Consider the following 27,469-nt stretch of genomic DNA (forward strand, 5'->3'; position numbering starts at 1 on the left):
AAAAAAAAAAAAAAAAAAAAAAAAAGATGTGCTGTGGATGCAGTGAAAGGGAACACTTTTACACTGCTGGTGGGAATGCAAATTAGTACAACCACTATGGAGAACAGTATGAAGATTCCTTAAGGAACCAAAAGTAGAATACCATTCAACCCAGCAATCTCACTACTGGGTATTTATCCAAAAGAAAAAAAGTCGTTATATGAAAAAGACACGTGCACATGCATGTTTACAGCAGCACAATTCGCAATTGCAAAGATATGGAACCAACCTAAGTGCCCATCAACCAGAGTGGATAAAGAAAATGTGATATATATATATGTACACACACACACACACACACCATGGGAACTACTCAGCCATAAAAAGGAATGAAATAATGTCTTTTGCAGCAACTTGGATGGAGTTGGAGGCCATTATTCTGAGTGAAGTAACCCAGGAATGGAAAATCAAATATTGTATGTTCTCACTTATAAGTAGGAGCTAAGCCATGAGGATGCAAAGGCATAAGAATGATATAATGCACTTTGGAGATTCAGGGGGAAGTGTGACGGGGGATGAGGGATAAAAGACTACATATTGGGTACAGCATATACTGTTCGAGTGATGGGTGTACTAAAATCTCAAATCACCACTGAAGAACTTATCCATGTAACCAACACCACCTGTACCCCAAAAACTATTGAGATAAACATTAAATTGTATAGTATTTGTGTATACACATCCTCTTATATAGTTTATTGTCTCTAGATTACTTAATTCCCAATACAGCATGAATGCTATGTAATTAGTAGTTATACTACATTTTTTATTTGTATTAATTTTTATTGTTGTATTGTTATTTTTTATTTAAAAAATTTCAAATCTGTGGTTGATTGACACTGCAGATAGAGAGGGCTAATTGTATTTAAAATAGCAGATTTAAGGTTTTTGCCTAGTAAATCCAATATCTAGGTTCTAAGTTTCCTGATGGACAGTTTCTATGCTGCTTCTTTTTCTATGTATGAGCAATGCTATCTTGTGATTTTTGTTGAAAAAGTAGGTATTTTAAATAATATAATGTGGCAACTCTGAAAATCATATCCTTCTCTCCTCATGATTTTTATTGTTATTGTTTTTTGTTGCTGGTTTTCATTGTTGTGTCTTGATTCATTAGTGAGTAGGCAGAATACTGGCATCCTCCCAAATTTTCATATCCTAATCCTTGAACCTGTTAATATGTTAGGTTACATCATAAAGGGGAATTAAGGTTGTTAATCATTTGACCTTAAAATAGGAAGATAATACCTAATTATCTGGATGAACCCAATGTAATCATAAGGATCATTAAATGCGGAAAAGGGAAGCAGCATATCAAAGTGATATAATGTGAGAAGAATGCTCCACTCACATCCTCACATGGCCTGCCCATTGCTGGCTTTGAAGATGGAGGAAATGGCCTGTAGAAGTTGGAAAAGGCAAGGGAACAGATTCTCCTCTAGAGCCTCCAGAAGGGAATTCAGCTCTGCTAACACCTTAATATTAACCCAGTCAGGCCATGTTAGACTTCTGACCTAAAAAACTGTAAGATAAATTTGTATTGTTTAAGCTACCAAGTTTGAGGTAATTTGTTTTAGAAGCATAAGGAAACGAACTTTTCTATATAAATTCTATGAAGTCTGTTTATACAGACTTTACTCCTGGGGAAAAGGTTTGCACTGACAGAACATTGAGTCTGGTTAAATAAAGAAAAATCTTGCAAATAGGAACTTTCACAGAAAGGCCAGACAGGTCAAATAATGACAGTTCTCTCAGAATGGTACTTTCGGGTAGCTTGAAACCTATTGTACTTCCTTCAGTGTCTGCTAGGCTGCTTTTTTCACTGCGATTATTGGACTATTTGTTTTCAAGTTTGAGCTGGAGAGAGGGTGACAAGGGTAGGTCAGTTAAAATGCCACAAAACTCACTGTTTTAAATGAAATTTAGCTACTTATTTTTTAATAAATACTTTTTGGATTTTTGCAAGTCTTTGGTTAATTTCCCAGGTTCTGAAAAGGTTGATTTTGACAATGTTTCCAATGTTTTTGTTTCTTTACTGGAGGAGTAGATTTTTTGAGTCCTTAGTCTGGCATTCTTGCTGACATCCAATCTTTCTTAAAGTTCTCTAGTGAAGTGAGAAATTGCCAACCCATTCCATAGCTCTATATTTCTTATTCCCATCGTAGTGTTTTATTGTAGCAGCTACATAATCTGTCAAATTCTTCAATGAGCACTTCAGTCCAGAAGGCTTCAAGTATTTAAAAAGCTGTTTTGAAGGAATGTGCCATGGACTGATTATTCTTCCTTTTTTCTTTTCCAGTTGGAAAAGTTAGATAGCCATATTTAGAGGTCTTGTGTCCTTAAATACTGTGTTGATAATCAGAATTCAGTGCAGAAAACAGAAGCATTCTAGGCATTTCAAACAGGTAGGGTTAATACATGGAATTAAATGAATACAAAAGTAATTGTAAGAGTGAAAGAGGGGTGGTTCTGGGGTGAGCCTTTAGGAAAAACTCCCAGGACAAAAGAGATTTGACCCAAAGGACATCTACTTCTGAAAACAGACTTTATTTTAGACTTTTCAAAAATCAACTTTGAGTGTTATTATCTTCTTTGATTTTGTTTTTCTGCTTTTATATTTATTATTTATTTCTAGCCTGTTTTGGTTTATTGTATTGGTCTTTTAAATTCTGGGTTGAGTGCCTAGGACTTTTTTCCATTATTTCTTGTTTTTTATATATGTTAATTATGGCATTAGATTTTCTTTAAGTACTGTACTGCTTTAGTGACATCCTACAGGTTTTAATATTAATCAATTTCACTTTACATTTTTCTAAACTTATACTCTTATTTTAATTTCATCTTTAATGAGATTTTCCCCATGTAGATAACTTTGTATTTTTGTTGTTGATTTACATTTTGTAGTTTTTTAAAATTGTGATTATAAAACACCTTATTGGTATTTTGTGGGCTAATATTTCATTTTGAAAATATTCCATTGTCATTTAAAAAACATATATATTCTTTGGTAACTACAAATCCCCAAACACACACATACACATATGCATACACAATCTGGATGGGTACTTTTATTTTTCATATTCTTTACAACTGTATTTTTTGTTTCACTACACAGCCAGTTTCTGAGGAGGACATATTAAAATACACCACTTTTAGAGTTTTTGAATTTTTCTTCCTTTTTAACAATTTTTGCTTTGTTATTCAATGCATAAGATATTGTCATTATAAAATATTATTCATGAATTGTAACATGTTAATATAAATCATGTTGTTTTGTCATGTTTAATAATTTTTGCTTTGTATATTTATCAGAAATTGATGTCAAATTATTGTATATCTTTGTCTAGCTCCTTATTGTAACGTTTTTGTGGGTTTTTATTTGTGCTCCTTATCCACTTAGATATTTTAATTAAAAAATAGTTTTAACCCATTGTATTAGTCCATTTTCATGCTGCCGATAAAGACATACCCAAGAATGGGCAATTTAGAAAACAAAGAGGTTTAATGGACTCACAGTTCCACATAGCTGGGGAGGTCTCACAATCATGGCAGAAGGCATAAGGCACATCTCACATGGTGGCAGACAAGAGAAGAGAATGAGAGCCAAGGCAATCTGATGGATCTAAAACCATCAGATCCCATGAGATTTATTCACTACCATGAGAACAGTATGGGGGAACTGCCCCCGTGATTCAGTTATCTACCAGTGGGGACCCTCCAAGCCAAAATTCAAGATGAGATTTGGGTGGGGACATAGCCAAACCTTGTCAACCACACAAGTTGTTTTTTTTGTTTGTTTGTTTTTTGTTTGTTTGTTTGTTTGTTTTTTGAGGTGGAGTTTCACTCTTGTTGCCCAGGTTGGAGTGCAATGGCATGATCTCAGCTCACTGCAACCTCCACCTCCCATGTTCAAGTGATTCTCCTGTGTCAACCTCCCAAGTAGCTGGGATTACAGGCACCCACCACTATTTCTGGCTAATTTTTTGTATTTTTAGTAGAGACGGGGTTTCACCATGTTGGCCAAGCTGGTCTCAAACTCCTGACCTGTGATTCGCCTGCCTCAGCCTCCTGAAGTGCTGGGATTACAGGCATGAGCCACCGCACCCGGCCACCTATACAAGTATTAACGTGTCAAAAAGTCACTATTTTAAGTGTCAAAAAAATTCTATTAAACAATTAAATGAACTCATTCATATTTATATATTTGATTTTATTTCTGCCATCTTACTTCTATTTTTTCTTGTTTTCTTTCCTTCTTTCCCCCTTTCCTGTTTTTGGTAGATTAATGGATTGATGGATTTATTGATTGTATGTGGGTTGAGGGTCTCTAGTGCATTGAATTAGTTAAATGTAGCAAATTCTTAAAATATGTTTTTCTCTGTCAACTTCAGATACTAATTTACAACATCTTTTTCAAACAAGACAGAACTTTTAATTCCCTTGTAATTTTCTTATCCTGGTATGCCTCTCACATGCCTTGAGATATTGTTGAAAACATGGAATTAATGTTCCAAGTTATTTCTTTTATATTATGCCTCTCAGACTTCACGAATTCCTACTTTCCAACTATATTAAATAACAGATCATCCTTATCAGTAATTACTTAAAGTTGAAAATATACTTTTCTGTTTTATTTTGTGAATAACTTAAGTTTAAATTTTATATCAAAGGAAAAAAGCTGCCAAAAAACACACAAAAATTACTCTGCTTTTTCTGAAATAGCTTAAGACAGTGCTATCCAAAGATAAAGTAAGATATTTTGAGATGTTGATTTCTTCTTTACTGGAAGAGTTCAAATTTAGTAGACTAATTACTTCTTGGTAAAAATAATTACTTACCAAATCAATCAGATTAAGTACAATAAAAAATCTTTCTTTAACTTTTTTTACTCCTCTATTAATCTATATAATTCTAAGGATTTTCCTATCTGGACACAGAGAAATGTGTGATCCAGAAAACTTATTTAGATTTTTTTAAATCTTGTTCTTCAATCTATTTAATAGTATACTTTTATTCCAAATAGGTCAGTGTATATATGTGAAAAAAAGAAGAAAGGAAGAAAAATTATAATTTTAATTGAGCAAACAATTTCAGCTTAAATATTCTACTTATAAGTATCTGTTTGGGCCTCTTGCAGAACCACCTAGTCTGGAAGATGCAGGGAAGATGCTGAATGAGACTGTGGTGGTGAGCAACCCTGTACAGCTGGAGTGTAAGGCAGCTGGAAATCCTGTGCCTGGTATGTTTACTTGTGGACTCTATAACTTAATATTTTAAGATTTCTGGGAATAACTGAAACTGGTTTTGAGCATAATATACTAATTACTCGTAAAGAACAGGTTATAGAATACATTTCATGGGTGAAACATTGATAAGAATATTAGCAGTTAGATAAAATTTTTGAATTTTTATTGCCTTTAACTGCATGAAACAATTTATTTAAAAAATGTAGAAATATGTGAATACCTTAATCATCTTATTGTCAGTATTGTGGCCACAAGACCCACATGGTGGTTTATATCTATTTATGCTGAAACTTTTTTTTAACTTAAAAGCATCTTAATGAAGCTACATCAAATTGTCATTCTAATGAGACTACAACTTTGTTTTGTATATTCCCACCACTGGTAGATTATTCATATAAATCAGTAACAACATACATTTTTGAGGTCAATAATGTGTATGGTATTTGGTTTGGTTAGGCATATAGCCAATATTTTATGGATGAGGGGAAACATACAACAACAACAAAAAAATAGATAAGTTGAAAGTTTGCTATTAAATAATACTGATATATTAGAGATACTAAAGAATATCTTTCTTCTAAATTCATTTTCAGGACTCACTGACTTGGCTCTTGGTGTTTTTCTAAGGGTTACCGTCTCTTAAAAATCAAAGCTAAAGAGATGATTACTTAAACAGATTAAATTCAGATGATAAGTATAAGAATAAAGTAATTGCGACTTAGCTAAGATACAACTTAGTATATTTAATTTAAAAAATTTTTACATAGATCATCTTCTCCCCTTCTTCTTTCAGTTATTACATGGTACAAAGATAATCGTCTACTCTCAGGTTCCACCAGCATGACTTTCTTGAACAGAGGACAGATCATTGATATCGAAAGTGCCCAGATCTCAGATGCTGGCATATATAAATGCGTGGCCATCAACTCAGCTGGAGCTACAGAGTTATTTTACAGTCTGCAAGTTCATGGTTAGTGCCACTTCACCTAGATTCATTCTGGGGTAAAGAAGCATTCAAAATGATTAAGTGCTTCTATAAAATTTTTGTGTAAGTATTTAACAGAGTGTGTTATTGTCATCTTTATGTAAGGGCACAGTGTTCTAAAACTTATAAATGTGCTTATTCCTGATTCCTATTAAAATGCTCCATTTCCACATGCTGTTGACTTAAGTTTGCTTTCAATGAGTTGTTGAAATAGTCACTGATACTGTTAGCTAATGACAAAAAAACACTGCTTGTAAATGCTCTCTAAAAGAATCATAGGTATTAATGAAAGTTTCTGAGTGATTATCTCTAATAATGCTTTTAAGAGGAGTTGGTAGTTAACATACTACAGTGGATGCAGTGAAGGGGGGTACGCATGTGTGTTCCTGCACACACACACACACAAGCCTAGAAATCAATAAATAAAATTCCACTCTGGCATAAAAAACTGATTTCTTAAACAAACTGGCAAAACTTGTTTTTCCTCATCTGTGAAATGGAGAAATTGATACTTGCTCTATTTATCTCACAGGATGGCTGTGATTAGATCTTAAATAAGAGAGGTGAAAGAACTTACCAAAAAACAAGTAAACAAACTCTCCAATAAGAACACAATATGGTAGACATTACATGTGATTTTTGTCATTTGAGATCACAAATCCTGTGATATTAACATGTCTTACTTTCATTTGTTTTTTTCAGTGGCCCCATCAATTTCTGGCAGCAATAACATGGTGGCAGTGGTGGTTAATAACCCGGTGAGGTTAGAATGTGAAGCCAGAGGTATTCCTGCCCCAAGTCTGACCTGGTTGAAAGATGGGAGTCCTGTTTCTAGTTTTTCTAATGGAATACAGGTACCTTCATTCATTTCTTTGGTGACATTTACCACCTGATTATTCAGTATAGGAAGTACACACGTAAAACTGTTGAAGAGATTTAGAAAACAAGGATTAACAGATACTATTTTTTAAGTACACATATGCAGCCATAAAATCCATGGACACATAACTGGGATCCCCAAATAATTCATTAAAAGCTCACTGTTTCTAAGAGTTCCCTTATCTTACTTTTAGGTGTTATATTTTGACCATTTGTTTTAGATATTTGTTGTTTTCTACCTGCCCCACTCCACTTTCTGCTACTACCACAATAGATACTTTACACAAAGAAATGTTAATCAACAAAACAGGAATTTTCTGGTAGAATTTAGGTTTAAATGTCTTCAAATAGTTATGAATCAGAGACTACACGGAGCATATATACTTCTACAAAAACATCAAGTAATATAGTAAGAAAAAATATAATGTAAACATCATGAGAAGTAAAATTTGAGTCCTAGAAAAATTTTAAATGCATTATATTGAGTCAAAATTAAAAATATAGAAGTGCATGTATACCTAGTTTAATTTTTATCTTGTCTAACAGAAAGCATACATTCTACTTCTTCAGGTTTTCTTGCAAATCTAATGCTTTCAAAATTTGGGATCATAGAACATCCAGAGTTAATGTCAGTATTTTAGAAATACGACTGAATCCATGGGATGAAGGATAATCAATGTAGCTTATTAATTAATTTGGCTACTACTTTGTTGTTAATTTCAGTTTCTTACCTTTTTACCCAAAGAAAAATTAGAAAGAGAATTAGTGCCTCTTATTCCAACTCATGTTTCTCCCCTGGCATCTTTCTCTCTGTTTGTAGTGCGTATGGATGAAAGTTGACTTTCATCTGATGCCGTATGTAAAGACTTATTTTCAGTAGTCATTACCAAATTTAATTCTAGCCTCTTACATTCTTCCACTGAGAAGATGAAAAGAGTATTATATGATGTTTGCCTACTTAAAAATATCCAAGGGAAAATCTTCCTAAAAGGCAAATGTTAACTGACTAACCTCAAAAAAATAAGAGAAAACATCTATTACACCTACCATTCTCAGAGACATATTGGTTATTCAGCATTCTTATCATTAATAGGTTCTCTCTGGTGGTCGAATCCTAGCATTGACCAGTGCACGAATCAGTGACACAGGAAGGTACTCCTGCGTGGCAGTGAATGCTGCTGGAGAAAAACAAAGGGACATTGACCTCCGAGTATATGGTGAGACATTTTAGTAATTAATTTTGCTCTGATAGACATGTGTTTGGGTCCTAAAATCATTGAGAAAGTTAAGAGAAGTTGTTGACAATAAAGAACAATGAACCTTAGAATTGATATTACAGGATCAATTCAAATCAGATTCTCTTTCTGTCTTATATCTGACTTTGGACAATTTTCCTTTTTTAAAGTTCTGAGAAAGTAAAATGCACACAGCCAGCATGTAGGGTGTTGGTTTTATAGAGTACTCTGAAAACCATGACTGTGGATAGCAGCTCTGCCATTTAGAAGAGATAATCTTCTCACTGAAGCAAGTATCTGTTCAAGTAGCTCTCTTCATTCATTCTACTCAAAGCCATGCTTTTATTACTTTCTAATTATTTGTAATCAGCATATTTGTGATCAATACTATGTTTGTGCATTAAGGGCTCTTTGAGAAGCAAAAAGTTAATATAAATGTAGGCAAAATTTAAGTTTTTCCCACTCTCAATGCTGCCCACAATGATCACAAAAGGAAATATCCGATCCTATCACAGCAAAAGAGCCCCAGAAGAAAGTTGGGGCCTCTTGATCTCCGTTTATATATTATGCTTGTCTATCCACATTCCAGTATACCTTTACACTCAGAACTCTTTTAGACTTTTTTTCTGTGGCTTATTTGCATTTTATTTCTTAGTTCACGGAATAATGAAATTATTTCTTTTATGACCTCTTGAAGGGTTTCTGTTTAATGCAGAATGCAAGCCTTCTCCTTAAAGTCCTACCTCACTTCCAAATAATTCATTCCTTTCTGAAATATATTACCTTTTTAAAAAATTTTACCTCCAGACCATGTGGACCATGTTGTCTTCTCTTATATGTTTGCCAATGTAAATGTAATGATCACAACTAACATATATTGTTACATAATGTTTTCGTAAAAAGACCCCTTGTTATGGATATCATACATATTTAATGAAAGTAAAAGTTTTAGTTGGCATCGGTACACTACCAAAGGGTTCTCTATGCTCTTTCTTTTTTGTTGCTATTGCAATTGACATGAGTTCACATCCAGCCTCCAGATTTGCTTAGGTATTTGAGGTAACAGATAGGTCTATAATGCCCAACCCCAGGTATTTTAACTCCTTCCCTGAATTGAGTCGCTTTTATGCTTTATGAAGAACTGGGAAGTTTCTATTCTAAAATATCCTTTGAGACTGATTCATCAATTAATAAAGTGTGTAACACAGTAGTTCTTCAGTCATTAGGAAGCAAGCAGAGGGGTGACATTGGTCTTGACAGGGTTTTAGTCAACACAGAAATCTGAGATGGTCTCCTTACATTTCTACACTGGCTAGTGTCAAGAATGAACCTGGGAGATGATAAAGAGTTGATATTTTCCAGGAATTACAGAAACATGCATCACTGTTCCTTATCATTTGCTAAGATACTTCTATACTACTTTCTTAGGCTGAAAATCAGTATCTTTCTCTGATATAAAAGTCAAATGGCTAGCTGATATATATGTTTGGGAATGTTTATATGTGTTAAGCCATTGAAATATACATGCAGCAAGCTGCTGAAAAAGTATAAAAGTAAAACAGATTTTTAATCTAAAATCAGTGTCCAATCTGTATTTCACTATTAGTATTATTTCCATAAATTATATTTTTATATTTGTAGTAGTAACCTTGGTGATATGTGTCTAATTAGAGCCTAATGAATGTTAATTCCCAGAGATAAATCACCTTCAGATTTACACTGGGGGGTGTGGTGGTGTTGGGGGGTGGAATAGGAGAAGTAGACAGTAGGCAAAGTAGTTTTTCCTACAATTATGAGTAGTTCGTTAAAATTTTTCTCCCTGGTATAATTCAGAGTATGTTTTGCCATACCCTGAGATATTGAAACAAGAGAATTGAGTTTTTAAAAGATTTGGATTCATATAGTACCTTTTCTTTAAACTTAAGCTTAGAGAACTTTCCTGGAGATCATACATTCTTCAGCTTCCCAGCAATGACAACCCTATGACAACTCTGATTTTAGTAATTAAATTTAACAAACATAGCACTTAGGATGAGAAACAGGTCCAGAACACATCCCTTCCTAAGCAACATAACCACAAAGCAAAATAGGGATAACATCTAAGGAAGCTGAGGATCTAAAGGGTAGAACCCTTGTTCGCTTCTCAGACTAAACAAAAACTTGGAAATGAGAGACAGGACAAAAAAAAAATACATGTTTTGGTAATATATATCCTCGGCTATAATTAGATTTGCTTCAGTTTTTATCCCTTAAACAAATACTCCATTGTTTTTGCATTTTTTCCTCTCATTTAAAAAATCTGGTTTCCTTTTGAACTTGATTCAACTCATTTAGTGTAAAAAAGAAAGTAACTGAAGGAAAATATATTTGGAAATGAATTAGCATTCTGTAGTCTTGAATTGTTTCCGACTTTCACTTCTGCAGTCATAATGAACTCATGCTGTTTTGTAGATTCTACAAATAATCTAAGACAAACATTTTTATACAGTTACGGTACTTTTTTATTCAATGAGGCCAAACTTTACCTAAAATTATTTGCAAGATGTGAAATCAGCTATTCTATTTAGGGCTTCCTGAGTGCTAGGACTTGTGAATCTGTTTTCATGGCATCTTTAGGAAGTGGCACTAATTAGGCCGGGCTCAGTGGCTCACGCCTATAATCCCAGCACTTTGGGAGGCCAAGGCAGGTGGATCGCCTGAGGTCAGGAGTTCGAGACCAGCCTGGTCAACATGGTGAAACCCCGTCTCTACTAAAAATACAAAAAAAAAAAAAAAAATTTGCCAGTTTTGGTGGCACATGCCTGCAATCCCAGCTATTTGAGAGGCTGAGGCAAGAGAATTGCTTGAACCTGGGAGGCAGAGGTTGCAGTGAGCTGAGACTGTGCCATTGTACTCCAGCCTGGGCAACAAGAGCAAAACACCTTCTCAAAAAAAAAAAAAAAAGGAAAGAAAGTGGCACTAATTGTGCTCACTTTGCTATTTTTATAGTAGTTTTAATCTCAAACAGACTAATCATGTATCTTTTATCGAATGTGTCACACATCAAAAATGTCAGTGTTTTCTGTTTCTCAGATTACTTTAAACTTATCAAGAGCCAGATGTCTGTGTGTACTACTAAATTTAGCAGAAGGAACATCATGCATCTCTGCACAAATGCTCCATTGGTCAGTCTCTGCCATTGTGTAGTATGTTTCTTCCTTCAGCATCAATTTCTTTGAGTTTAACATAAGTCCTGCACCCCAAAACAGCGCATGGAAGTGCTCTTTAGTTCATACCCTTTCCCTCTGTAGCAGACATAGTAACAGAGAAACCTCATGGTTACAGAGGCACAATACTACTACTATAGTCAAAGTCTATTGCCTTCTTTATCTTGCCACATGCTGATGCTGATGGAGTATCAAGCCTGAAACAATGGCTGATAAACGATAATAATATTTTTACCACAAAAATCTTGTTTCTACCGAAACATTTTAGTACAACTTAACCTTTTTTTGTAGTTAAAAAAAAATGCTACAAATATGGCAAATTTTCTATAGCCCTGCATAGTGATGGGATTTCGTGAGAAATGGCCAAGGAAATTCCCCTCTGTGCTTTGTTGGAGTGGCCTTTTATAACAGGCCTGATTTCATCATTAGTTTGTGTTTCTGAATAATTATATATACAGGCCTGAAAGAGTCCTTGAGAAGTTACGGAGCCCACCCTCTCATTCTTGGCAGGACTGTACCTAAACCATCTAAGATAAATGATTGTTTACTGTATTCTTTAATACACCCAAGGGAAAGAGATTTCTTAAACTTTTCAGAAAACACATTTCAGCATCTAAGGAGCTTTATATAGCCAGGGAATCCTAATTTTAATCTAATTAAAATTTCCACTTATTTCCTCTTATGCAATTGTGAGTATGTTGTGCAGCTGGTCATTGAACTGATTTGTTCTTTATTCTGTCACCATGGAAAACCAAAAAGAACACTAAACTGCAAGTCAGAAGGCTCCTAACTTTACCACCAATTAACCATATTATTTTGCACAAGCTATTATCTTACACCAATTTTATGTTTTGCACACTGCGAGATGGGACTGGATGAGCTCTATGATATCTTCCAACTATTTTTTAATGTTGCCTCTGTGACTATGACATCTATTTCTTTTGCAAAAATTACAAATAAATATTGGAGGTGTATTCACTCTTAGCTTATTGTTTCTAAAATATTTCATGAGTGATTTGTTACTTTGAAAACCTTACGCGGTAACATCTAGTTCTAAAAGTTTCTTATTTGGGCACTTGATGAGAACTTCCCGTTCTAAACGTTTTTTAAATAAAAAGTGAGAAGCATTGTTCAACAAGAATACATTAATCAGTGATTTACTAGTACTTGATTCTGAACCAAGTGATGCAAAAGGGTATGTTAGAATGATTGTGATCCTACATCTTAAAAGAACCAATAAAGGTATTCAGTATATGTCCTGATAATTAATGAATATAAATAGTGTGCTGGCCTGTTTTATCCTGAAAGAAAACCCATCTTTCATGTAGTTCCACCAAATATTATGGGAGAAGAACAGAATATCTCTGTCCTCATTAGCCAAGCTGTGGAGTTACTATGTCAAAGCGATGCTATTCCTCCACCTATTCTTACTTGGTTAAAAGACGGCCACCCCTTGCTGAAGAAACCAGGCCTCAGTATATCTGAAAATGGAAGTGTGTTAAAGGTAAGGATATGGATTCATTTATTTTATCTTATGTTATTGTAAGTTCATGGTTTTGGTACTACCCCTATTTAGCGTGCCTGTCTTTCACAAGTGTTGGACTAATTTTCTCTTACAAAATTCTAGGAACCCTTTTATTGATGAGGTTTGTAATATTTTTAAATTTTGTGCTTAGTGAGATTCAATTATTTGTTATCCATATCCAGAAACGATCTCAAAAAATGCTTCCAGGAAAATATCATAGAAATAATCCAAGGTGTGCCTCACCTTCAGTCTTCCAGCCAATCACCAAGTGCCCATTTTAGGTGCTCTGGACAAAGATGCAAAAAGTCATGGTGGTTCACACCTGATCCCAACACTTTGGGAGGCCAAGGTGGGCAGATCACTTAAGGTCAGGAGTTCAAGAGCAGCCCAGTCAACATGGTGAAACCCTGTCTTTACTAAAAATACAAAAATTAGCCTGGCATGGTGGCATGCACCTGTAATCTCAGCTACTTGGGAGGCTGAGGCAAGACAGCTGCCTGAACCCGGGAGGTGCAGGTTGCAGTGAGCTGAGATCACACCACTGCACTCCAGCCTGGGTGACAGAGCAAGACTTTGTCTCAAAGAAAAAAAAAAGAAAAGAAATGCAAACAAGCATGACACACTTCATGTCCTTGATGTCTTCCAACCTCATGTAAATACATAAAAAATTAACAATTTAGTTGAAAAATGCAACGAGTACTATAGTCTGAGTCAATTACCAAGTGGATGGTACAGATAATACATTTTGGGGGGTGGCAAAAGATGAGGCTCTTGTTGCCAGGATTAGTCTTAAAAGACTACTTAGTGTTTTAGAGGTAGATGAGATAAAAGGCAAGGGAAGCAAGTCGGGTAGTTTGGCTCAAGCAGAGAATTTAACAAAGTGAATATTTGGAAATAATGTTGAAAAGGTTGATTTGAATGAAATAAAGTGTGACATTGAAAGTCAGCCTAAGGAATTCGGATTCAGGAGGACAGAAGACTGCCGAATGTTTATAACATCCTCATAATAACCCAACTGAGAAATCAAAAGACCAGCTAAGTAATCTGCCTACAGTTACTGAAAGACAGAAATTGGATTAGAACACGGGGAGTATGGCTTCAGAACCTGTGCTACTAACCACCACATAGCCTCTTGCTAAAGGAAGGTTTATTACTGATAAACAAAGAGTCTTGAGAAATAGATGGCAGACAGTAAGCTGGGCAGCTTGCCTCAGGAAGACAGAAGCATGGGGTTGAGTGAAAGGGAGCGTGAAGGAGTATGTTAGAGGCAGAGGATGGAGATCTTGGGTATTATGATTGTATAACAACGGAGCTGGGTGAGAAAGGAAAGACCAGAATCACTGATGAAAGAAAGAGGGATGAACTAATTGAACTACACAAGAAAAAAAAAAAAAAGAAGAAGAAGAAGAAGAAAAGTCATTGTCCATTCGCAGGGGCAGAGCCTAGCATTCTAGAAAGCATGCGGTAAAATTCCCAAACCTTAACTCTGACGAAATGACGGAGGTAGACAATTGCATAAATGCAAATCTCAGTGAGTACAGAAGTTTGTCCCATTGAGGGGTTTAGGGAGAAGATCAGAGAAATGAAAACTTTTTTGGAATGCAATTCTTATTAGTCAGTTAAAAGTATCTTACCTACGCACTACCATTCACACACATCTCTAACAAAATCAAGTAATAGAATCTTGCCATTTTGTTTTGCCTGGTACACACTAGGTGCTCAATAAATATTAATCCCTCCTCTCTATTATTCCCTCCCCAACTCTTTCTATGAGACATGCAGGCCTGTGCATACTGACCTTAAGGACTTGGAACCCCAGATTTGAGTGAGCCTGCCACGAATTATGTGACTCTGAGCAATTTAGATATCTTAATTGATTGAGTTTCCTTATCTGTAAAATGAGGAGGTTGGATTTTATTTCCTCTTTCAAGTCTAATATTCTTAGGTTCTCCATGTATTCTTTTAGCTAATTCCATCTCTATTGTTCACACCAATTGATTAATAAATGTTTATTGACTGCCTTCTGTGCACCCCTCTAAGCGAAATACTTCAAATGATCACTCTAACGTCAGTGATCATTGAATGTTTTAGAAATTATTGATTGCAAACTTAGTTGGCAATAAGTCACATACTGCTTGTTGTATCTTTTGTATTATCTTGTATTATTATATATTATTTATTATTAAATTCTTTTTTATGTTCACATCCTTTATATTTTCAACTAGATTGCAAACTTAAATCAGAAACCATATGTGACATTATATCTGTTTATGTCTTCTACCTACAGTACCTAGTACAAGTGCTGTAATAACTGCAAATGGTCAATGGATGAATGAGCATTGATGCATGTTGTACATAAATACATGAAAAATATTTACTGATACTAATTCATCTACCAAGCAACAAACTGGGTACTAGGAGAATGAGGCTAATGTAATATAATACTTAGCTTAAAGAAGCTTACAGACCCAGCATGGGAGAAAGATATATTACTGGTCTCAAGAATAAGGCTGTTATTTTACTGGACAGTTTCCTGGATGTATAAGGATTTCATATTTTAAAGTCTTAAATTACTTCAACAGAAATTGTACCTTTTCATTATTTTTTTCTGAATTATATTTAAAAAGCTGTTCTAGACCCTCAACCCCTAATATAAACCAGATTAAAATAAGGCATGGCATAGATGAAAATGGTTGAACCTTGTTGTGTTGAAACTGAGTGATGGGCATATAGCCATTTATATTGCTATTTTCTCTATTTTTGATATCTTTGTAAATCTTCAGAATAAAAATAATAGATCACAAGTAGTATTAATTTAAAAAACCTCAAGTGAAATAGAAAGTGTGATTTCAAAGGATGATTTTGTTTTCAGGTTGAAGATGCTCAGGTTCAAGACACTGGTCGTTACACTTGTGAAGCAACAAATATTGCTGGAAAAACTGAAAAAAATTACAATGTCAATATTTGGGGTAAGTGTAATCAGCTCTTGAAAGCAAATGATGCAGGCTGTGGTTTTTGTGTCACTTAAAATGACATTCATCCATGTAACTAAAACTGATTATAATAGGTAGATGAACAACAATTAGTACATTTACATGGTTCTGAACTGTCCTGGGTATCAGTTCGTATGACTACTTCGAGAGCAACTCTAGATGAACTTTCTTGTAACTTTGATGTTGAAGGATTCTCCTCATCTGCCTGAGTAACATGCCCTTTGTCTTCCACAGCCAGCGTCTCGTAATGATTGGGCCTTCTCTAGTAACTAGTGGTGGGTTCGTCAATGGAAAGAAAATAAGCCAAAAAGCCAAATTATATATGTGAACTGTGTGTGTATGTGAGAGAAAGAACACAGGTGCTTGCGTGGTGGGAGATAGGATTACTATGATAATCAGGGAGAAAAGCTATTCTCAGTTGAAATTTTACCGTTTGTTACTAATTAAGGTAATTCTTATAGTCACAACTTGAGCCTCAGCTGTGGCTATCAGCTAAAAAGCATTCCCATTTCCAGCATATTCACCTGTATTTCGCATACTTTAAAAAACTCATTTATAATGTATTCATTTGTGTGGCGGGAGATTAGATTACTATAATAACCAGGGAGAAAAGCTATTCTCAGCTGAAATTTTACCATTTGTTACTAATTAAGATAATTCTTACAGTCACAACTTTTGCTTCAGCTGTGGCTATCAGCTAAAAACCATTCCCATTTCCAGTACATTCACCTGTATTTTACATACTTTAAAAAACTCATAACTTAATAAGCCCTCTTCATTTTGATTGTATTTGTTTAAACTTTTTAATTATTGAAATTATAAGCTGAATTTACCTTTGATTTATAGTTTATTCACAAACATTTTTTAAATAAAAGTAAAACTGGATGAAATAACTTTATTCCAATGGAGAAGAAATACTCTTTAAAATTTTGAAAGCATGCACTGATGTAGAAAATGACTTATTAATAAATGACTATCATTGTTAAAAAACCCTCCAGGCAGGTTATGAGAAACGCTATTATACACCCTGTAAAATTTACTATTAAATAGTAGAAGTTACTATATGGTAAATTTATTTCATTATATACCACTTATATGTCGTTAACTTCTGTTCCTGCCTCTTTTTACCCATTTTCCCTCTCCATTTTCCCTTCCCTTCCATCCTCATTTCCTTCAAATGGGAAAAATATTTATTATTTATATCTAGTTCATTTATTTAATAATTTAATATTTTTATCTAGTTCCAAATATGGACAAGACACTAGACTAAGTGTTATCAAGATGACAAAAAAGAAAAAAGAAAAATTAGGAGTGATGATCAATTAGAAACTGAGGTGAAGAATTCCTTTTTCATATGTGATATTTGAGGTACCTGTGGACTATGTGAAGCTGTCCGCCCTGCAGCCAGAAATACAAGTCTATCATTTAGGGGAGATAAGAGTAAAAAACATAAGGTTGCAGACATAACTATATAGGTAGCAGATGAAATCACTTGGAGAAGGTAAAAAGAAGGTATACAGAAGAGTACTAGATAGGATGGCTCTCAGGTGTACCATATAAGAAGAGAGCTAGTAAAAGAAACTCTACATAAGAAACTGAGAAGGAAGAGCCTGAGAGGTCGGAGGAAAACCCAGTAAAAAATGTATCATGGAAACTATTGACAATGTTGTTCTCAGAAGAACACAAGTAAGTTTGATATGGATGAATGGATGAGTGAATGAGTAATATTACATATTGCAGAGAAGTCAAATTAAACTAAAAAACATACTTTACAAATATGCAGACCAGTACCTCTTAAAGAAAAGCAATGTAATAGTGGAAAGCAGGATGCAGTAGGTATAAGAATGAATGATAAGGGAGAAAGTTGAGACATCAAAGATAGATTCACTAAAAAAAATACTTACAGTATGCTTCCATCTTCTAGGCGCTATGCCATGTGTGGACATAGAGCAATTAGTGAGAAAGACAATGATGTTGTTCTCACAGAACTTATAGTTGGCTGGTGGAGAAATTTCTTTAAATAGTCAAAATTAAAATTAAACCTCCTAAGAGCTATCATAGGTGGTTATGTAGAAAAGCATATGAGAAATGTTTAACTGAGCCCTTAAGGATGCTCAGGCATTAACTCTGTGAAGAGGGTAAAAGCAATGCAAAGCCCTGGAGAATACTGTCTGTATTCAATGAGCTTAATATTCTTCACTATGGAGCCTAGTGTGATGCGAGGAGAGAGAGAGGAGATATTAGGTAAAAAGGTAAAAATAGGCATATTGAAGAAGGCCTCTTAAATCAATTTAAAACATATAGATTTGATTCTAAAGGTGATAGAATAAACTGAAGAGATTTTAAAAAGGACCGGATGCTCAGGTCTGTATTTTAGAAGAAAGCAGACATATTTAATAAATTGAATCAACATGGTTCAGTTGATTAGATGAAGTTTGGAAACAAGAAGAGTAAAGGATGGATGTCTGTGTGGCTTAACCGACTGGGCCGTGAGGATAATAGTGTCCTTTTCTCAGAGAAGGAACAAAGAGGGCTCAGTTCAGTTTTGGACAAGTCAAATTTGACAATGCTTCTAAGGCATCCAACTTGAGATGTTAAGTAGTTAGTTGGATATAAAAGTCTAGACCTCAGAGAGATATAGATATAGATTTTCAAGTATTTGTATTAATGAGAAGCCCTGGGGGTAGAGAAGGGTAGAGTTTAGAATGGAGATCATAAATTTATAGTAGTGACAATCTATGCAATTGTGTCATTTTCTTTTGGAACTTTCAGTTTGTGGTATCAGTGACAGAGTAAACTGTAGGATTCATCCAGAGTAAAGGTATTGACAAATAAGAAGGGCAAAGGTACAAGGCAGTTGAGAATATTGACAAAGGAACAGTTGAAATTATTGATTATGAAATCTATGCTGAGTAGAGAAGTCAGTAAACAGAAGAATAGGCAGCTGGATAGGGGGACTTCTGAGAAGTGAAAACACTTGAGATTCAATTAAGTCAATGGGAATTGACTTGAGAATTGGGAATAATTGAGAGCAAAAAGAACAGAGAAGTTGTCAGAAAGAGGCCTAAATTTATAAACTTACAGGAGGAATGTTCTAGATGATGGGAAGAGCCATGGTATGGCTTCTGATGGAAAATGGGACGGGTATATCAATAACTGAGTAGACAGAGTATTTAGACTGGTTATACATGTGGATGATGGGTTCATACGGAGTGATGGTAGGACTTAGTATGAAAAGTATAAGAACACATATCAGACTGTTCAGTGAATAAAGGAAGAATGACGGGTTTACAGATGGGATTTAAAAAAAAAGAGAGAGAGAGAGAGAGAGAAAAATAAATTGGTTATATGAGCCTCAAAGGAATAGAGGCTTTTACATGGGATGGTTGAACAATGACCAGAAGCTGCACTAGGGGTGCAAGAGGATTCTCCCACTCCTCAACTCTCAGGAGTTTGGAAGAACAAGCCATCTACCAGCTGACAGTCCTGCAGCCAAAGAAGTGTCCTCAAGGAGAGTTCAGCCAGCAACTGCAGATTCCAGCGCCTTTGAGAAAATCATGGGTAGTCAGCAACTGCAGATTCCAGCGCCTTTGAGAAAATCATGGGTAGTCAGTATTCACTTTGAAGGTTCCAGGGTGAGGCTGTAGGCCAGTAAGGAAGCAGACTGTGCAATCTGAAATAGGTAATATGTCCTTTCTTTAGACAAAACCCCTTGCCTCTGTTCTTTAGTATATGTTATATGCCTTATGTTTCCAGTTCTGCTCACTATTTGAGATATCAAAACTAGCTAGGCAACAGTGACTGGGCTAAGTTTAAACTTGGTGGGTACTTTAGCTTTTTGATGCAAGGTGTCTAAATATCTTGCATCAAATATACATTTTATAATAGCTAAATATATGAGCTAACATATTTTGTAAGTTGTGATAAAGTAGCTTCTCTTTATGCCATTCTGAATATTTTGATAAATTTCTATCTGTGTACATGGGAAGTCTGTTATTAGCTATTTATGCTACATCTTACAGGTGACTTTTAATTTGATGTTGATGTCAACCTCATATGCCAATTTCTTCATTATGTCATTTGAGTAGAAGCCTTTTATCTTACATGTAAACTGTTAGGAAAATTCTATATGAAATGAGTGGAAAAATAATATTTTTATTTTTTTCCAGTCCCCCCAAATATTGGTGGTTCTGATGAACTTACTCAACTTACAGTCATTGAAGGGAATCTCATTAGTCTGTTGTGTGAATCAAGTGGTATTCCACCCCCAAATCTCATTTGGAAGAAGAAAGGTCAGTTTTCATCCTTGAAATTTATAAAATTAAATGAAAGTAGAAGATGGATATTGACTTTGTTTGACAAATGTGTTAGATTATAAACAAATTTTCCTGGGGTTTGCATACTAAATGCTAGACAGCAAAATTGCTTTATATTAAATGTGCAACATGTGATCCTTCTACACTACCCAGCTGAAATTTTTTTAAGACTGTTAACTCCTCCCTAGAAAAAAAAAATTCTGCATTAATTGATTATTTTTGAATCAAATGTATTATAGGGCAGCTATAAACATTGAGAATGCACCATTCAGGAACTACATTTTCTTCTTTAAAATAAGTTTTAAACTTCCTGGGTGATTGGTTCAGTCATACCCCAAACCTCAGCATCACACAATACATCCATGTAATAAACCTGCACCTGTACCTCCTGAATATAAAATAAAAGTTGATATTATTAAAAAGTAACATTTTTTCTCTGTGACAGTTTTCAATGTACATTAAGAATGAATTCTGTGTTTGACCAGATTTTCAATTTATTTATCAACAGTTCCTTAAGCCCACTAAGTAGCAGAAAGATCATTTAAATTTTTAGTTCATTTAAATATTAGTGCTCCTTCATTTTACATACTAGGGCAGGATTATTTTACAGTGTCATTTGCCTTTTATATACTTGAACTAAGTAAACAAGTATCATATTTAGTAATGTATACAAAATGCTTTACATTTCTGCCTCATATTCTGCCATTTGGACTTCTTTGCAGGCTCTCCAGTGCTGACTGATTCCATGGGGCGAGTTAGAATTTTATCTGGGGGCAGGCAATTACAAATTTCAATTGCTGAAAAGTCTGATGCGGCACTCTATTCATGTGTGGCATCGAATGTTGCTGGAACTGCAAAGAAAGAATACAGTCTGCAGGTTTACAGTAAGTTGTTGATTAGCCAGGCTTTGGCACAATTTTCTTTTAAATCTTTTCATCCTTCTCATTTACTTTATAAAATATCTTTAATATTCATTCAAAATGGTACGGTTGTAACTATCATGTGACACACACATTTAAATTGTGCTGACATAACTGGAGAGCAATTACTTCCTTCTGGCTGTTATTCGGCATTACAGCTGTCCACTCTGCATTAGGTCACCAATGACAGACATAAGTGTGGCTGTAATTTGTTGGGGGCAGATAGTGGACACATGGAGGGGGAAGGGAGAGCATTTTACCATAGGGGATATTTACAATATGTAAAAACATTTTATTTTAAAGATTATTTTACTTGGTTTTTTTTTTTTTTTTTTTTTTTTTTTTTTTTTTTTTTTTGAGACAGAGTCTTGCTCTGTCGCCCAGGCTGGAGTACAGTGGCCGAATCTCAGCTCACTGCAAGCTCCGCCTCCCGGGTTCCCGCCATTCTCCTGCCTCAGCCTCCCGAGTAGCTGGGACTACAGGCGCCCGCCACCTCGCCCGGCTAGTTTTTTGTATTTTTTAGTAGAGACGGGGTTTCACCGTATTAGCCAGGATGGTCTCGATCTCCTGACCTCGTGATCCACCCGTCTCGGCCTCCCAAAGTGCTGGGATTACAGGCTTGAGCCACCGCGCCCGGCCAGATTATTTTACTTGTATAAGATCTTAGAGTGCTTAAGATAGTTGTATACTCATTTAATATTCACATGAGCTGTTATGTAAGACAAAACTGTCGCCTCCATTTTGTGTACGTGGAAATTTAAGCTCCGAGAGGTTTTGTTGGTTCAACAAGGTCATGTGGCTTGTGTGTGGTAGGACCGGCACTAGAACATCGGATTACTGACACGGGCCTACTTTTCTTTCCACACATATATGTATTAGAATTGATCTAATTTTTGTTCCTAGCATCAATGACACGTGAATTCAGCTTCAAACAACAGAATAAATGGCTATAAGTGGCTTAACCAAGTAAAGGTTTATGTTCTCACATAATAAGAAGGCACAGGTTAGCATTAATCACTGGAGTTGGTCAGCGGCTTAATTGTGTCAGCATAGGAGCTCTGGCATTCTACTGGTCCCTCCTTCATGGTCTCAAGATGGTAGCTGTTATTGTGGTATCAATTCCACGTGGAAGGCAGGAGGAAGGGAAAGGGCTGGTATCTTCCCTTTTGTTAGGAGAGCAAAATTTTCTCCAAAATCCCCAGCAGACCTCTGTTTAGCTTTTATAGGCCTAAATTCATTCATGTGGTTACCCCAATTTCCCAACAAGACTGAGAAACCATCTCAGCTTTTCCAACTCATACTGTAAAAGGGAGAAGGAAGAAAGGAGTTAATAGCAGACATTGGGTTGTAAGCTAGGCTACTGTATCTATTTTAAATGAGTACTAGGAAGACTTACGTAAAGCAGGGCTATAAGTGATAAGTTCAAATATTTGTATAGCTTCTCAAAAGTGGGAAGTTAGTGAACAGTGTCAATAGCTTCATTTTAGGTATGAACCCACTTAAAACATTGGAGAAGAATTCCACCTCTCAGCATAACATCACGTCTGTTAGTCCTGGGTCTTTTCTTTAATTGTTTATATTTTAACATAAAAATATATTTAAGTTTGGCTGATGAAAATTCCTATGTAAGACTTGAAATAAACATTTCCTATTTTGTTTCTTTTTATCTTCTTGCAACCCTCAGTTAGACCGACCATAACCAACAGTGGCAGTCACCCTACTGAAATTATTGTGACCCGAGGGAAGAGTATCTCCTTGGAGTGTGAGGTGCAGGGTATTCCTCCACCAACAGTGAGTTGGATGAAAGATGGCCGCCCCTTGATCAAGGCAAAGGGAGTGGAAATACTGGATGAAGGTCACATCCTTCAGCTGAAGAACATTCATGTATCTGACACAGGCCGTTATGTGTGTGTTGCTGTGAATGTAGCAGGAATGACTGACAAAAAATATGACTTAAGTGTCCATGGTAAGTAGAAAGAAGCTCAATATGTTCATTTACTGGCTAATACGATCTAGCATCCTGGATGGGAGATATAGGCCCCAAGTTTTGAAAGTCATTTATTTATAATCCATCATTTTAAACATATATACCTTTTCCCCAGGTCAGTCTCATTTATCCTTCTATGCTTGACCTCACGTTATTTACCTTGCTGAAATAAGCACATATTAGATATTCTTTAAGGAAAGCACACAGTAAAGTAGAAAATTGTTGTCTTCAAATGCTTTTGGTCTGATGCTGTCCCAAGTAAAATCTCTATTTTATGTTTTCCAAATTAGCTGACTTAACTGGGCTTGTATAAAGGTAAGTGCCTTAGAATTTACTGATTCATCATCAGTTGGACATGAGTTATACTGAAGTCAGCTTTAATATTCCAACTCTAATGAGTCATAAATGTCAATAAGAATAGAGCAAACATTGTAAAAGTGTTCCTATTCCTCCACATCCTTTCCAGCACCTGTTGTTTCCTGACGTTTTAATGATTGCCATTCTAACTGGTGTGAGATGGTATCTCATTGTGGTTTTGATTTGCATTTCTCTGATGGCCAGTGATGATGAGCATTTTTTCATGTGTCTGTTGGCTGTATGAATGTCTTCTTTTGAGAAATGTCTGTTCAAATGCTTTGCCGACTTTTTGATGGGGTTGTTGGTTTTTTTCTTGTAAATTTGTTTGAGTTCTTTGTAGGTTCTGGATGTTAGCCCTTTGTCAGACGAGTAGCTTGCAAAAATTTTCTCCCATTCTGTAGGTTGCCTGTTCACTCTGATGGTAGTTTCTTTTGCTGTGCAGAAGCTCTTTAGTTTAATTAGATCCCATTTGTCAATTTTGGCTTTTGTTGCCATTGCTTTTCATGTTTTAGACATGAAGTCCTTGCCCATGCCTATGTCCTGAATGGTATTACCTAGGTTTTCTTCTCGGGTTTTTATGGTATTAGGTCTAACATTTAAGTCTCTAATCCATCTTGAATTAATTTTCATATAAGGAGTAAGGAAAGGATCCAGTTTCAGCTTTCTACTTATGGCTAGCCAATTTTCCCAGCACCATTTATTAAATAGGGAATTCTGTCTTCATTTCTTGTTTTTGTCAGGTTTGTCAAAGATCAGATGGCTGTAGATGTGTGGTATTATTTCTGAGGACTCTTTTCTGTTCCATTGGCCTATATCTCTGTTTTGGTACCAGTACCATGCTGTTTTGGTTACTGTAGCCTTGTAGTATAGTTTGAAGTCAGGTAGCGTGATGTCTCCAGCTTTGTTCTTTTGGCTTAGGATTGTCTTGGCAATGCAGGCTCTTTTTTGGTTCCATGTGAACTTTAAAGCAGTTTTTTCCAATTCTGTGAAGAAAGTTGTTGGTAGCTTGATGGGGATGACATTGAATCTATGGTGGGATTGTAAACTAATTCAACCATTGTGGAAAACAGTATGGCAATTCCTCAAGGATCTAGAACTAGAAATACCATATGACCCAGCCATCCTATTACTGGGTATATACCCAAAGGATTATAAATCATGCTGCTATAAAGACACATGCACACGTATGTTTATTGCAGCACTATTCACAATAATGAAGACTTAGAATCAACCCAGATTTCCATCAGTGACAGACTGGATTAAGAAAATGTGGCACATATACACCATGGAATACTATGCAGCCATAAAAAAGGATGAGTTCGTGTCCTTTGTAGGGACATGGATGCAACTGGAAACCGTCATTCTGAGCGAACTATCACAAGAACAGAAAACCAAACACTGCATGTTCTCACCCATAGGTGGGAATTGAACAATGAGATCACTTGGGCACAGGAAGGGGAACATCACACACCGGGGCCTATTGTGGGGAGGGGGGAGGGGAGAAGGATGGCATTGGGAGTTATACCTGATGTAAATGACAAGTTGATGGGTGCTGACGAGTTGATGGGTGCAGCACACCGACATGGCACATGTATACATATGTAACAAACCTGCACGTTGTTCACATGTACCCTAGAACTTAAAGTATAATAATAAAAAAAAGAATAGACCAAACATACACATACATAGGGACAATGACTCAGATGTGTACATTTTGAACTATAATTTTTATAGCTATAGAAACAATGGTAAATTTAATGGGCACAGATCTTGTAACTTGCCCTCAGTTAAGACACACATGAAGTTCAGTGTTAATATCCTGTAGTTTGCAGCCAATGTGTGTGCCAAAGCTATAGGAATCACAACACAAAAGGGAAGATGAATTAATCTTAAGTACTTTTTTGTTGGATTACTCTTAATTTTTAGGATTAGATGATTGATTTTTTAGGAAATCTCTATATGTAGGTTATAAATCCGTATCACAAATTTGCAAGAAAAGATGAGTGATTCATATCCACAGTAGCAAAGACATACAATCAGCCTAGGTGCTGATTAATAAATGGTGGATTGGATAAAGAAAATATGGTACATATGCAACATGGAATACTACACAGCCAAAACTCATGTCCTTTGCAGCAACATGAATGTAGCTGGAGGCTGTAATCATCAGTGAATTCATGCAGGAACGGAAAATCAGATGCCCCATATTCTCACTTATAAGTGGGAACTAAATATTGAGTACCCAAAGACATAAACATGGCAACAGTAGACACAGGGGACTATTGAAGGGGAAGGAGGAAAGGAGGCAGGGGTTCAAAAACTAACTCTTGGGTTCTATGCTTACCACCTAGGTGACAGGATCAATCATACCCCAAGCCTCAGCGTCACAGAATATACCCATGTAACAAACCTGCACATGTATCCCCTTAGTCTAAAATGGAAGTTTAAATTGCAATTTAAAAAAAAGGGGAGGTGAGTGACTCATACAAAATCACTCACCACTATTGGAATAACAATATGAAAATAATTTACTGCTAAGATTGAGGAAGAAGTGACATTTTTACTTCCAGGAATCTCTCTCTCTCTCTCTCTCTCACACACACACACACACACACGGATAATGATTTTCTAGAGCTGTGACCATAGGACCTTCTCTCTCTCTCTCTCTCTCACACACACACACACACACACAGAACTGGTTGTTGTGATTGCTTATTTTGCTTACTGTTAATCAGAAAATGGAAGTCTTATTAACCATACACTGTTTAGGATTTGATGTTTGATATACAACATCAGGTATATCAAATGTATAGCAGGCAACTAATATTTCCATTCCCCATTTGTTTTATTTTGTCTTACAGCTCCTCCAAGCATCATAGGAAACCACAGGTCACCTGAAAATATCAGTGTGGTAGAAAAGAACTCAGTATCCTTGACTTGTGAAGCTTCTGGAATTCCCCTGCCTTCCATAACCTGGCTTAAAGATGGATGGCCTATCAGCCTTAGCAATTCTGTGAGGATTCTCTCAGGTATTAGAAATTCTGGTAGCCTTATAATCTTGTAAGCTTCATGAGGCTACAATTTCTCCTTAATTTCAAGTTTCTCAGTGTTTTTATTGTTTTATTTTTTTTGACCTAGCTGCTTACTATAATACTCACTAATCATATTAAGAAAAAAATATTTGAAAGGACATAAGAAGCTATATGAAAATGGGAAATCTCCAAATATCTCTAGACCCCTTTTAAAAACAAATCTTGGCACTTGGTGATTACTTCAGTCATGGGATGTCAAAGCATTCATGCTACAATGAGCATCAACCAACTTGAAAAGAATTACAGGAAGTGCTGAAATTGAATCCAAAGTCTACAGTGAATCCTAGAATATAAAATACCTCTATATCCAAATATTAATATTTCAACGTATTCATGACTAATCTCAGTTTACATTTCTAAAATGGGATAGTTTCCTATGAGCTAAGACTTTATTGTCAAGAGATATTGATCATATTCCTCATATAATTTTGTGGGAAAATCCAAATAGCTTGTCATTTGTGGATCAATATAAGCGTAGAGAGAGATTTTTAAGGCAAGCCGCATAAATCTGCACTTGGCCCATTTTAGTAATGACTTGGATACAGACTAAGATAATCTTGCCAAGTGTTTGGTTAATAAAAAGCTTAGATACTTAGAAAAATACCTAATGTGTGATTGAAGGCTTCCAAATTCAAACACACTTCATGCTGGAGCTTTTGGGTTAAACCTAACAAGATGGAGGTTAAGTAAGG

The 27,469-nt window shown here is 35.6% G+C and overlaps 1 protein-coding gene across 1 annotated transcript in view; it reads left to right on the top strand.

Moving 5' to 3' along the window:
* Positions 1 to 27,469, top strand: part of HMCN1 (hemicentin 1) — a gene marked incomplete at its 5' end in the record, with an annotated part of 290,930 nt that overhangs the window by 135,420 nt on the left and 128,041 nt on the right. Inside the window, 10 exons of the mRNA XM_011999163.1 lie at positions 5,174 to 5,275; positions 6,076 to 6,252; positions 6,970 to 7,121; positions 8,240 to 8,363; positions 12,916 to 13,091; positions 15,985 to 16,081; positions 20,275 to 20,397; positions 21,144 to 21,305; positions 23,026 to 23,307; positions 26,547 to 26,714. Of these exons, the coding sequence (XP_011854553.1) occupies positions 5,174 to 5,275; positions 6,076 to 6,252; positions 6,970 to 7,121; positions 8,240 to 8,363; positions 12,916 to 13,091; positions 15,985 to 16,081; positions 20,275 to 20,397; positions 21,144 to 21,305; positions 23,026 to 23,307; positions 26,547 to 26,714 (1,563 nt within the window). The remainder of the gene's footprint in view (positions 1 to 5,173; positions 5,276 to 6,075; positions 6,253 to 6,969; positions 7,122 to 8,239; positions 8,364 to 12,915; positions 13,092 to 15,984; positions 16,082 to 20,274; positions 20,398 to 21,143; positions 21,306 to 23,025; positions 23,308 to 26,546; positions 26,715 to 27,469) is intronic.

The sequence above is a fragment of the Mandrillus leucophaeus genome, unplaced genomic scaffold (assembly GCF_000951045.1).
Source record: "Mandrillus leucophaeus isolate KB7577 unplaced genomic scaffold, Mleu.le_1.0 Scaffold584, whole genome shotgun sequence".
Taxonomy (NCBI): domain Eukaryota; kingdom Metazoa; phylum Chordata; class Mammalia; order Primates; family Cercopithecidae; genus Mandrillus; species Mandrillus leucophaeus.